At 38.3% G+C, this 12,051-nt stretch overlaps 1 protein-coding gene across 1 annotated transcript in view; it reads left to right on the top strand.

The window, feature by feature from the left end:
• The first annotated feature begins 8,501 nt into the window (after positions 1–8,501).
• Positions 8,502–12,051, top strand: part of DERA (deoxyribose-phosphate aldolase) — a 148,961-nt gene continuing 145,411 nt past the window's right edge. Inside the window, exon 1 of the mRNA XM_007944480.1 lies at positions 8,502–8,631. Within this exon, the coding sequence (XP_007942671.1) occupies positions 8,502–8,631 (130 nt within the window). The remainder of the gene's footprint in view (positions 8,632–12,051) is intronic.

The following is a 12,051-nucleotide window of genomic DNA, read 5'->3' as shown; positions in this document are numbered from 1 at the left end:
TCCTTGAATATAATAGCCATTTATGTTGTTGCAAAAATGTATTTCCAATGAATAGGTCATTGGTATGGCAATACCAATGTGATCTCTGGTATCATTTCTATCAGCAAGGCCATATTTTCCAACTTCTGATCTTTCTTGTTTGTTTTCAGCTTTCACATTGCAATCACCAAACCCCTAAACCAAACCCACTGTCATCAAGTCAATTCTGACTTATAATAACCCTATAGGACAGAGTACAACTGTTGCACAGGGTTTCCAAGGCTGAAAGTCTTTATGGAAGCTCACTTCCTCCTCTTTATCCCATGGACTGACTGGTGGATTCGAACTGCTGACCTTTGGTTAGCAGCCGAATGTTTTAACCACTATGCCACAAGAGCACCTTTCCAATCACTAGTAATTATCAGTGCATCTTGATTGCATGCTTGATCAGTTTCACACTGTAGAAGTTAGTAAATATCTTCATTTTCTTTACCTTTGGCATTAGTGGTTAGTGTGTATATTTGAATAATAGTTGTATTAACTGGTCTTCCTTGCATTGCAGACTTACAGATATTGTCCTATCTCTGACAGCATTGTACTTCAGCATAGATCTTTTTTTTAAAGTGCATTTTATTGAAATATAATTTATGTACAGTGAAATACACAAAACTAAAGTGACATGGGTCAATGCATTTTTTTTTTTTTTTGCAGTGTTCCCTCCTCTCCCCTCTCACCCCTGGCAACCAACAAAGAAAGTTTCCCTCCATATATAAACCTTTCCTTGACCCTCCACAACAACGAACTAATACTATATTTCACCTTCTGTGACTGACTTATTTCACTCAGCATAAAGTCCTTCAACTTCATCCATATTATGTGGTATTTTGCAGACTCTACATTATTCTTTAGTGCTGCATAGTATTCCATTATGTGTATGTACCATAGTTTGGTCATCCACTCTTCCATTATAAATCTTAGAGATAAGTCCCTTGCCAGATATTTAATTATTGGCAAATATGAATTTGTTACTGTCATTTTGTTAATGTGCTTTTTCGTGATGTCAATTTCTTTGTTCCATATAATTTGCTATGTTGAGCTCGTTTTGTTTATGAATCCTGTTATCACTTCCTTCATTGCTGTTGTTTTGGTATTTGGTGAATATTTATGCTGGCCCTCTTTTTTGATGTGAAAGTTTATCATTTTTCTTTGAGGTTACCCTGTGATTTATAGAACAGTCCATTCTATCTTGTAGTTGTCTTGACTTCCCTACCATCTATAAGTTCTGTAATGACACAGTTTTTTCCCTCTTTTTGGTTTGTAGTTGTCCTCTTTTGTCAATTGATGTCTTTGGTTCCCTGTTTAAAATCTTGTAGGCTTCTTTACTTTGGATACTTCCATAGCTGGGTTGGTTTCTGGGTTATCTCATCATGTGTGTTAATGGTCAGTTGTTGCTGGCTGTTATTGCTTCTCTGTCCAAAGGGCTCCCTTTAGCCCTTTTGTAAGGTTGGTCTGGTTTTAACAAATTCCCTTAATTTCTGCTTATCTGGAAATGTCCTAATTTAACCATCATATTTGAGGGACGATTTTGCTGGGAACATAATTCTTGGTTGAAAATTTTTCCTTTCAGTGTTTTATATATACCATCCCACTGTCTTCTCGCCTGTGTGGTTTCTGTCGAGAAATCCGAGCTTAGTCTTATTGGTTGCCCCTTGTAGGTAACGTTTTGTTTCTCCCAATCTGCTCTCATGATTCATTGTTTGTCTTTGGTTTTGGTAAGTTTGATGATGATATGTCTTGGTGATTTTCTTTTGGGGTTTATCCTGTTTGGGGTTCATTGGGCTTCCTGAATGGATGTATTCTCATCTTTCATCATACCAGGAAAATTCTCTTCCAACAAATCTTTGACAGTTTTCTCTGTGGTTTCATTTGTGTCTTCCTGTTCTGGAATTCTGATTACATGTAGGTTATTCCTTTTGATGGTATCCCACATGAATCTCAGGCTTTCTTCATTTTGTTTTGATCTTTTTTCTGATTGATCCCTTTCCAAAGAAGTATTCAGGTGTTTGCCTTTAGTCTCCCTAATTCTGTCTTCCATTGATTCAATTCTGCTCCTTTGGCCATTCAATGTGTTATATATTTCTGACAATTTAGTATTAATCTTCTGGATTTCTGTTTGTAGATTTTGAATCATTACTAATTTTCCATTTATTTTGCCATTTTGTTCTTGTATTGTGTTTTGAAATTGTTCTAGGTTTTTCTCTGTGTTTCCCTCAATCTGTCTCTCAATTTTTTGAAGATACATAAATATAATTCTTTTGAATTCCTTATCAGGGAGCTTCCAATGCTGCGTCTTCCTCAGGGATGTGTTTTGGGTCTGTATCCTGGTCCCTTGTTTCTCCTGCTTTATCTTGCTTCTCTCTGTGGACTGTGATGCTCTGTTGTCTCCAAGGCATTGTGACATTTTTGTGTTTATATTTAATTGGTGATTGTATGTTGAAGTGACTTGCCCACGATTTTTGTTTTCTTTGTATGTTATCTATGCAAACAGGGTACTGTGGTGTGCTTTTCTATTCATTAGTTGACAGCACTTATACACTCACCACTTGTCTCCTTTCCTGTTGTCAGCCTCTCGTATATCCCTGCTGACCTTGGCAAACAGAGCCTATTCTTAGGTCCTGTTTTCATTCAAGTTTTTCCACTAGTTGGTGCCTAATCCACTTCTGTATCATTCCTTTCAAAGCTCAGGGGTCCAGGATTATCTTCTGTATCTCTGTCAATTGGTTTTTCTTTTCTTTGCTGAAGAGGGTCTGTGTTGGTTGTCTGCCTATTCCTCCATCTTACCCTTCAGCATAGATCTTGAAATGTTCTTTTTGACAAAGAATGTGATGCCATTCCTCTTCCATTTGTTATTTCCAGAATAGTAGACATATGATTGTCTTATTCAGAATGGCCAGTACCAGTTCATTTCAGCCCATATGCCTGGGATATCATGCTTCATGTGTTCCATTCTATTTTGACAAGTTCCAGTTTTCCTAGATTTATACTTCATATACTCTACATTCCAGATACTAATGGATGCTTGCAGCTGTTTCTTCTCATTTTGAGTCCTCCACTCATCTTTCAGTTCATACTCTTGTGGCTTATATGTTGTTACTGTGATGCTGGAAGCTATACCACTGGCATTTCAGATACTAGCATGGTTACTTATGGTGGACAGGTTTCAGCAGCACTTTCAGATTAAGACAGACTAGGAACAAGGATGTGGCCGGGTCTACTTCTAAAAAATTTGGCCGCTGGAAACCTTATGAATAATTGGTAACATTTTCTGATACAGTGGAGGAAGATGAGCCCCTCAGGTTGGAAGGCACTCAAAATATGACTAGGGAAGAACTGCCTTCACAGAGTAGAGTTGACCTTAATGACGTGGATGGAATAAACGTTTCTGGACCTTCATTTGCTGATGTGGCATTATGTGAAATAAGAAGAAATAGTTGCAAGCATCCATTAATAATCAGAACATGGGATGTATAGAGTATGAATCTAGGAAAGTTGAAAGTTGGTGAAATGAAATGGAATGCATAAAGGACAATATCCTAGGCATTAGTGAGCTGTAATGGTGTGGTATCGGCCATATGAATCAGACAGTCATATGGTCCACTATGCCAGGAATGACATATCGAAGAGGAATGATGTCAGATTCATTGTCAAAAAGAACATTTCAAGATGAAGTACACTGCTGTCAGTGATAAGATAATGTCCATACGCCTATGAGGAAGACCATTTACTACTACTATTATTCAAATTTACACTTCAACCTGGCAGTCTACTTATGAAAAATTTGCCAATGAATACCTTATGAATAGCAGTGGAACATTGTTTGATATAGTTCTAGAAGATGAGCCCTTCAACTTGGAAAGCACTCAAAATATAATTGAGGAAGAGCTGCCTCCTCAAAGTAGAGTTGACCATAATGATGGAGTAAAGCTTTGGGACCACCATATGCTGATGTGACATGAGTCAAAATTATTTCATTATAGGAGTTGTAAAATAGTATAATTTGCTCTAACTTGATTCTGTGTGGTGTCAAATCACACATTTTTCTTTCCATTCTACCTTGATGCAAACACTTCCTCCACATATATTTATTTTTAAAAATCTTTCTTCCTTATCCCCAGATGTCCTCTTTTTGTTTTCTCATTGAATAGTAGCTGATTAATGAATCTTGGTTAACTGAATGCTATGCTTCTTTTATTCTAATGTATCAAGGCTTTCCCACACTACCAGCCTGCTTTTTCTTTAGGCTATGTGTTTTCATCATTGATTCATGAAATGTTTATTGATCATTTCCTATGCATCAGTCAAATTTTGTGATGGATAACTAGGGTGAGTAAAGTAGAAAGATAAATACTCATGAAATGGTTCCTTCACCTTGGGGATGCTTGTAGTGTCTGGTTCACACCCTCTAAATAGACAAACTCAGTGAGACATCACAATATAATCCCTGGATTCTGTGCCTTTGCATGGTGCTTAATGAACACGTAAATATTTGTGGAAGAGCTCTGGTAGCGTAGTGCCTAAGATACTTGACTACTAACCAGAAGGCTGGCGGTTCAAGCCCACCAGCCACTCCCTGGAAGGAAGATTGGTTGCGTTTAAATATTTGTGGACTGACAAGTAAACATTGTTATATTGGTCTGGTAAAGGTTTAATGGAGGCTGGAGGAAGGTTTTGTGGTTGAGGGGCTGGGGAAAGCTGCTCAGAGATAACATTCCAGTTATGTTTGTGATAGATATCTGTGGTGGTTAAGTTTGTGTGTCAACTTGGCTGGGCCTTATTGAGTGGCTGGGCAGCTGAATGGAGTTATTTCCCATGGGAAGATTGGTAATTAAGTCCATGGTGGAATGTATTGGAGCAGCTGAGTAGCTGCTTTAGGGATGTGGTCTGCTTCCCATATATAAGAAGCAACTTTGGGAATGGTCTCTAGCTTATGGCACGCTTGAACCTTGCATGTAGCCATGTCGTTGGTCAGCAGCCCGCCATGCTCTGTGATCCTGGGACTTCTAAAGGACTTGAATTATTGGCCTGCTGTGTGGTTTGGTAACATCGGGACTGTGCCTTTTTACTTGTCAACCTTGGGCTTGGCAGCCTCAGCAGCCAGCAGCTGTCTGAATGAAGAAAAGCCTCTAGCTTCAGTGGGCCAGGAGCAGGAGGCAGAGCTGAAGCCCAAGGCTGAGGGGCTTTCACCCAGCCCCTAGAGCTTGGCACAGAGAAATTGGACTTAAAGCCTCCAAACTGTAAGAGAATAAACTTCTGTTTGTTCAAGCATCCCATTTGTGGTATTTTCCTGTCAGAGCAGCACTAGGTAACGGAAACGATATCGAACTATGTATTTTTGACAATGAAAAGAACACTAAAAATACTGTAAATAATGTTATTAAAATATTTATTGACTGACAAATTATCTTCATTATATTGATAGACTTGCTACTTTAGAAAAAGTAATTCTGTTCAAAACTTTTTAGAAAACAAAATTTATTCTAAAAGTAAAACAGATCCATGTACATCAGTGTAAAAAACCTTATTATTTAATAGCTCAACCATATAAAACAATATAAGTTGAATTATTACTCTGCTTCAATTAGTTTTCTAGTTTTATCAATCTATAATATCATGTCACTGATGTTTCCCTGAAGAATGTTTTTCAAGTTTTAAAATTATTAAAATGTTTGACAGTGTTTGTCAAAGTTGCATTTTATAGTTTTTAAATTTGAAATTGTTGACATCTTTAACTGAATCTTCTCTTTATCTAGATGCTGATGTACCTGGTAATCTGAGAACTAAACAAATTCTATAAGTGGATGCTATTGTCAATTCTCATTTTATTTTGTATTGAAACATGTAAATATTTTAGCACAATTAGTTTCACAGCTAACGTATTTTTGCCTTCTTTCTGAGGCAAAATAATATTTTTATAAGGCAAAGCTTGTCAAATAATATGTCTCTTTATGATTCTTTTGACTCTTTTGCTACATGTAAATACTATAAATATTAAGTGAGGACCAAAAGCTCAGCAGTTGGATTGTATTGGGAAGAGATGAATTTTACTCCAGTAGTCATTTAGAGTTGACATTGACTTTACTGCAATGGGTTTGGTTAGGTTCTGGTTAGGTTTTGTCTTAGTCACTTACATCATGGAGTAGTTGGGGAGAATGGGCTGACAATTAGCCTTGGTGGTCTGTTCTAATGTGTGAACTCTTCCACATAGAGACTTATCTGAGGATATTTATCGATAGTGAGCAGAGGAAATTCCTTACTGAGTTTTGTTTTTTATGATCCTTTGAGCCACTTTTGGATTATCAGCTTTTCTTTGACTATCCTTTCCCTGAAGTAGATTGCCCAATCTTCCTTCTGAGGAGTGGCTGGTGGATTTGAACCACCAGCCTTCTGGTTAGCAGTCAAATGTCTTAGGCACTGTTCTTTTCCTAGATGGGAGTAATAGCACCAGAGAATGAATAGTTCTTATTCAATTGAAGCCAAAATTTTAAATATTGAATGGTAGCTCTACAGTCAGTGGACTCATGAAATTTTGACCACTCTCTATCAAAACGATATGTGTTCTAGTCCAAGCTGCTACCTGGTCTCTTGCATTAGCTTCCGAATTGGCTTCTTTATAGTCTTCACAGCAGCCAGAAGGATTCTTTAAAAATGTTAGTGAGATCATTTCAACCCTCTGTTCAAAATTCTCCAAAGGTTTCTCATGTCAAATAAGATATCTCTATGATTCTTTTGACTATTTTGCTAAACGTAAGTACTGCAAATTTTGAGAGTACCAGGATAATGTGGTCACCCCAAATCCAAATCCCGTTGCTTGCGAGTCAATTCTGACTGACATCAATCCTTCAGGACAGACTAGAACTGCCCAATAGGGTTTCCATGGCTGTCATCTTTACAGAAGCAGACTACCTCATCTTTGTCCTGCAGAGCTGCTGGAGGATTCAAACCCCCGACCTTTCAGTTAGCAGCCAAGTGCTTAACCGTTGCACCACCAGGGCTTCTGTGGTCACCCCAGTCAGGATCAAAAGTTCAATCTTTTCCATACTGAAAAAGTCCTCCTCAAGGAGCTTTCAGGAGTGGCACAAATGATAAAGCACTCCATTACTGGCAGAAAGATTGACACTTTGAACCCATCCAGAGGCACCACAGGAGATAGTCTTGAGGATCTGCTTCTAAAAGGTCAAAGCCTTGAAAACCCTGTGGAGCACAGGTCTATTCTGATACACACAGGGAACACAGGAGTTGAAATCAACTTGATGGCAAATAAAAACAAGAACAAAACTTTGGGAAGAAGAGTGATTTCAGACCCCATATGCTGATACAGATGAGGTTGCCAGGATAGTCTGTCTTTTATCTCTTTGGTGTAGGAACTGGGCAAGGCCAAGTCAACTGATTTATATAAATTGAATATTTTTTGAGCCTGGCTAGATTAGTTAGCTGCTGACTTCCAGGGCTTTTTTTTCCCCCCAATCAAGCTAACCTTTTCCAAGACTGAGGGCTAACCCTTTCCAAGTAACCTTTCTTGCAAGATTGAAAGACTAGATATTTTCAAGTCAGTGCCTGATGTAAAAAATAAATTTGCTGTAGTAAAACAGGCACAAACATTTATTGAGCATAGGTTTCTGTTCTAGGCACTAGGATGTGGCTAAATCCTTGGAGGTTGTAAGTTAGAATTAAAAGTAAACTAGGCAGAAATAACAGACAATTAGGTAAATTTAATAGGAAGAGGTACTCAGTGATATACTCTGGGATTAAAAATGCACTATACAAGTACTTAACAGGAAATGACTGTTTAGAGACAATACTAAGAAACAAATTTCAGTGATACATAGATATAAAAACCCAGAAAGAATGTAAGAAGAAAATAGAGGAAATTTAATCTTTCATATTTTTCCCAAATTTTGAGAGAAAAGTCTGTCCTTAAATATCATAGTTTATTTTTCTCTCTTAAGAATAAGCTAAAATCAAGGTCCCTGGGTCATACAGTCTATGCTTGACTGGTAACCCAAAGGTTGCTGGTTTGAACCTACCCAGTATTATCGTGGAAGATCCAGGCCTAGAGATCATCTTCTGTAAAGATTATAGCCATTCTGACTTTGTAGTTAATATATTCTTAAAATGAACAGATAAACAAACAAATGCCCTAAGAAAAAAGATAAAATTTATAATAAATCCCCTTTCATGGTGTTATCATTTGTTGTTACATGTTTTAGCAATATTATAGGAAAGTGCAAAAACACCTATAGGAAAATAGAAGTGACGAAAAGGTTAGAAAGTAGATTTGCAAGGAACATGAGCTCAGTATCCACTGAGATTTGAACAGGAAAAATAGTAAATTGTAAGAAGAATATTTGAGGACAAATTTTTAACTGACAGGATGTGAAAGTCACCAAATGACTTAATAAAGGAAACAGTGGCATTTTCTTCACTAGAGAGTTTTAAGGAAAGAGTATTATTGCCTTCCAATTATGGTTTCATGTCTCTTCTCCCCAAAGGCATGTGTACTTGAAACCCCTTCGGGGCCCATAAGAAGATTCTGTGGTCCTGATGAGATTGTGTGCATTAGAATCACTTCTTCTGGAAAGGAGAAGCTAAAGGGTACTTGAATAAAATGTTAAAAATTATGAAGGATATAATAAAGGCCCATCAGCCCTTTTTTTCCCCCTAGATCCATAGTAAGAGCACAAGGGTTATTTGATGAAATTAAAGAGTAGCAAATTAAGTGCTAATAAAAGGAGATAGTCGCTTATATAATTCATTGCCATGGGAGGTTACGGAGGCAAATGCTATGGGTGGATTAAATATGGGGCTGGATAATTTTATGAGCACTAATGATATTTTTCGCAGTGGAGACTGATATCGTGAGAGAAGTAATCCTATTACATTCTTCAGTAGATGGTTTGCAGGGACCTCTGGCATGTGGTGTCTGAAAAGTGTGAGATCAGGCCTCCTGGGTTCTAACCTTTGATGGGAATTGTGCTAAGTACTGGTTTTTAAAGTGAATGTCCTCAGACCTTGTGGGCGTAGTGCCTAAGGCATTTGACCTCTAACCAGAAGGCTGGTCATTCAAACGCACCAGCCACTCCTCAGAAGGAAGATGGGGCAATTTTCTTCCGTAGTGATACTGCCTCAGAAACCCAAGGAGGGGTTGCTGTGAGTCGGATGGGACTCAACGGCAGTAAGTTTGGTTTTGGTTTGTCCTCAGGCCCTTAGGTATCCCATTCATACTTCAGGCTCCACTTCTCTTGAGGAGATCTAAAAGTTCTTTCTAGTCACAAGCAATTGGAAGAGACATTGCCCAGAATTAGGTAATTTCTGGTCTTTGGGAGACATTCAGCTTATATAATGACTGCTACCCATGTCAGCCAGTTTGCTTGCATTTTGAAAATTTCTGTTGAGGATGCAAACATTTACAGAAAAAAATCAATGTCATTCAGTATGATGAATACTGTACTAAAGTTAGACTGCAAAGTAACATAGGAGCACAAAGATGCAAAGGAATAATAGCTCAACCTATGAGCTTCCGGGAGCTCTGGTAGCTTAGTGCCTAAGGCACTTGACTGCTAACAAGAAGGCTGGTGGTTCAAACCCACCAGCCACTCCTCAGAAGAAAGATGGGGCAATCTACTTCCGTAGTGATACTGCCTTGGAAACCCAAGAAGAGGTCGCTATGAGTTGGGTCTGACTCGACAGCACATAATAACAACAAGAAGAACAATGAGCTTCAGGGAAGGTTCACAGTGTTGACATTTGAACTGAGTCTTAAAGGACAGGCAGGGTAAGGAAAGGTATTCTACGTAGAAGGAACAAACAACATGCACCGATCCAGAGACCGGACATGACATAATGTGTCAGGGAGTTTCCTGTAGTTTAGAAAGGCTGTATTCTGGGGTTAGAGGAGAAAGAGGCAGAAGATGAGCATGAGAAGAAGGGAGCCAGATGGTAGACAGTCCTAGAAAAGCCTGAAAACTCTCTCCACAGCAGTGATTTATTGAAGGTGTGGTGGTGGGTAGGGTGGCAAAGAAGAGGAAAAGAGCTTTGAGGACACGTCCATTTTCAGGACTGATAAAGACAACCCCATAAAACCTTGCCCCACCTAGTCATTGGCTTCCTCTTTTGACCACTGTCATCAGTTGCTTGGTGGGGAGCCTTGTATTTCACACAACTACTTCCTTCACTCACTCTTACTGTAGGCCTGAAATTATTTTTGTAATCAACTTCATCACTGCTATTAAAATAAATAAATAAATAAAATCCCCTAGTACTTTGTGAAGAGGGAGGTTCCTATAGGACTTAGATTAATTGGGATCAGCCTAGTGTGTTGGTTTGGACTTATTCCCTTGGGAACTACATGGAACCACATCAGTCTCTGTAGGGGAAGAAGAGGCAGATTTTATTTACCCGACCTTAGACTCCTAACGTCCTTGGCTTAGGAAACAAGCAGGACACATCATGTCTTCAAGGAGCAGAAGGATTAAAATGTTAAAAATCTGTTTTGCTACATTATTTCAGCTAACAGAATAATTGGGAAATAAAAACCCAAACTCTGTTCCCTTTTTAGTGATATTTAAATAGGAACACCATTATTTAACCACTCGAACTCTTAAAGTTGGAGTTTCTGCACCATTAATATTGATATTTTTAAGAAGAATCAAATGGAGATTTGCTGTTTGTTGTTATGTTCTGTCAAGTCAGACCCGACTCATAGCGACCCCTCCTTGGGTTTCCGAGGCAGTATCACCATGGAAGTAGATTGCCCTATCTTCCTTCCAAGGAGTGGCTAGTGGGTTTAAACCGCCAACCTTCTGGTTAGCAGTCAAGTGCCTTAGGCACTATGCTACTAGAGCTCCTTCAAATGGAGATGGAAGAGAGAATATCTTTTGTCGTAACTGATTTTCTTTGTGATCTTAATTTTGTGGTAGATGCAAATACTTTATGTGTGTTGTAACACTGTACAGTAGTTAGTTAGTGGTATTTTTTTTAATCATCACTTTATAGAGTTGTGTAATTGGGATATATTTTCTGATGAATAACCTTTTCCACAGTAGTTTTCCATGGCTCTTCTAAGATGATTTCTTAAGAACATGGAGTTGCTAGTGGAAAACAGAAATAAGCTTAGTTACCTTCTAAAGATGATAAATGGATTAGTGCCCAATTTATTGTGAAGCCACCTGTATTATTGAGTGTCAGATGGAGTTGAAATACATGCCCACCAGACAGTATGTTTAGTGTTAGACTCTCAAAGATGAGTAAGATCATGACTCTCAATACAATGACTACAGGGACAATTTTACTATGACTCCTTGCTGAATTAAAAATAGTCAGTAGGTTGGTAGTTTGAACCCACCAGCTGCTCCACAGGATAAAGATGAGGCATTTTGCTTCCATAAAGACTTATAGCCTTGGAAACCCTATGGAACAGTTCTGCTCTGTCCTGTAGGACTGCTGTGAGTTGGAATCAACTCAGTGGCAGTGGGTTTGGTTTTTCTATTTCTTTTTTTAAAATTATTATCTGTGATCAGTGGTTACCTTTGGAAAGAGAGACTTGAGGATGGGGGAAAGGAGTCTCCAGGTTTTCATTTTGTTCTTTTCTGTTCTGTTTGCATATTCTAACCATGTCCATTTGTTACTTTTATGCTTTTAAATGTTAGCAGGATTATCTGGGTTGTGGGATTATAGACATATTTTCTTTATGGTATTTTCTTTTTGTATTTTTACAATTTTAGGATTTAAGAAAAAATCTACCACTGGTTCAAAGGAATAGATTCTTTGGGGAAGGAGTCCAGGGATGTCCTATTTATTTATTTTTTAATTGTGCTTTAGGTGCAAGTTACAGAGCAGAGTTTGTTTTACATTGAACATTTCATGTAAATTTATTTCACTCCCCATTTACCATCCCCAACCCTAACCAGTCTCCTCCCCTCCCTGCTCAGTAACCCTGCCCCATGCCCCTCATAGTTATACATTCCTGTTGTTGTTGTTGTTGTTATGCGCCATCGAGTCGACCCTGACTCATAG

The sequence above is a fragment of the Orycteropus afer genome, unplaced genomic scaffold (genome assembly GCF_000298275.1).
Source record: "Orycteropus afer afer isolate SDZICR_OR568_19922 unplaced genomic scaffold, OryAfe1.0 scaffold00126, whole genome shotgun sequence".
In the NCBI taxonomy this organism is placed as follows: domain Eukaryota; kingdom Metazoa; phylum Chordata; class Mammalia; order Tubulidentata; family Orycteropodidae; genus Orycteropus; species Orycteropus afer.
The sequence above is the reverse complement of the archived record's forward strand: the minus strand, read 5'-3'. Positions and strand labels throughout refer to the sequence as shown.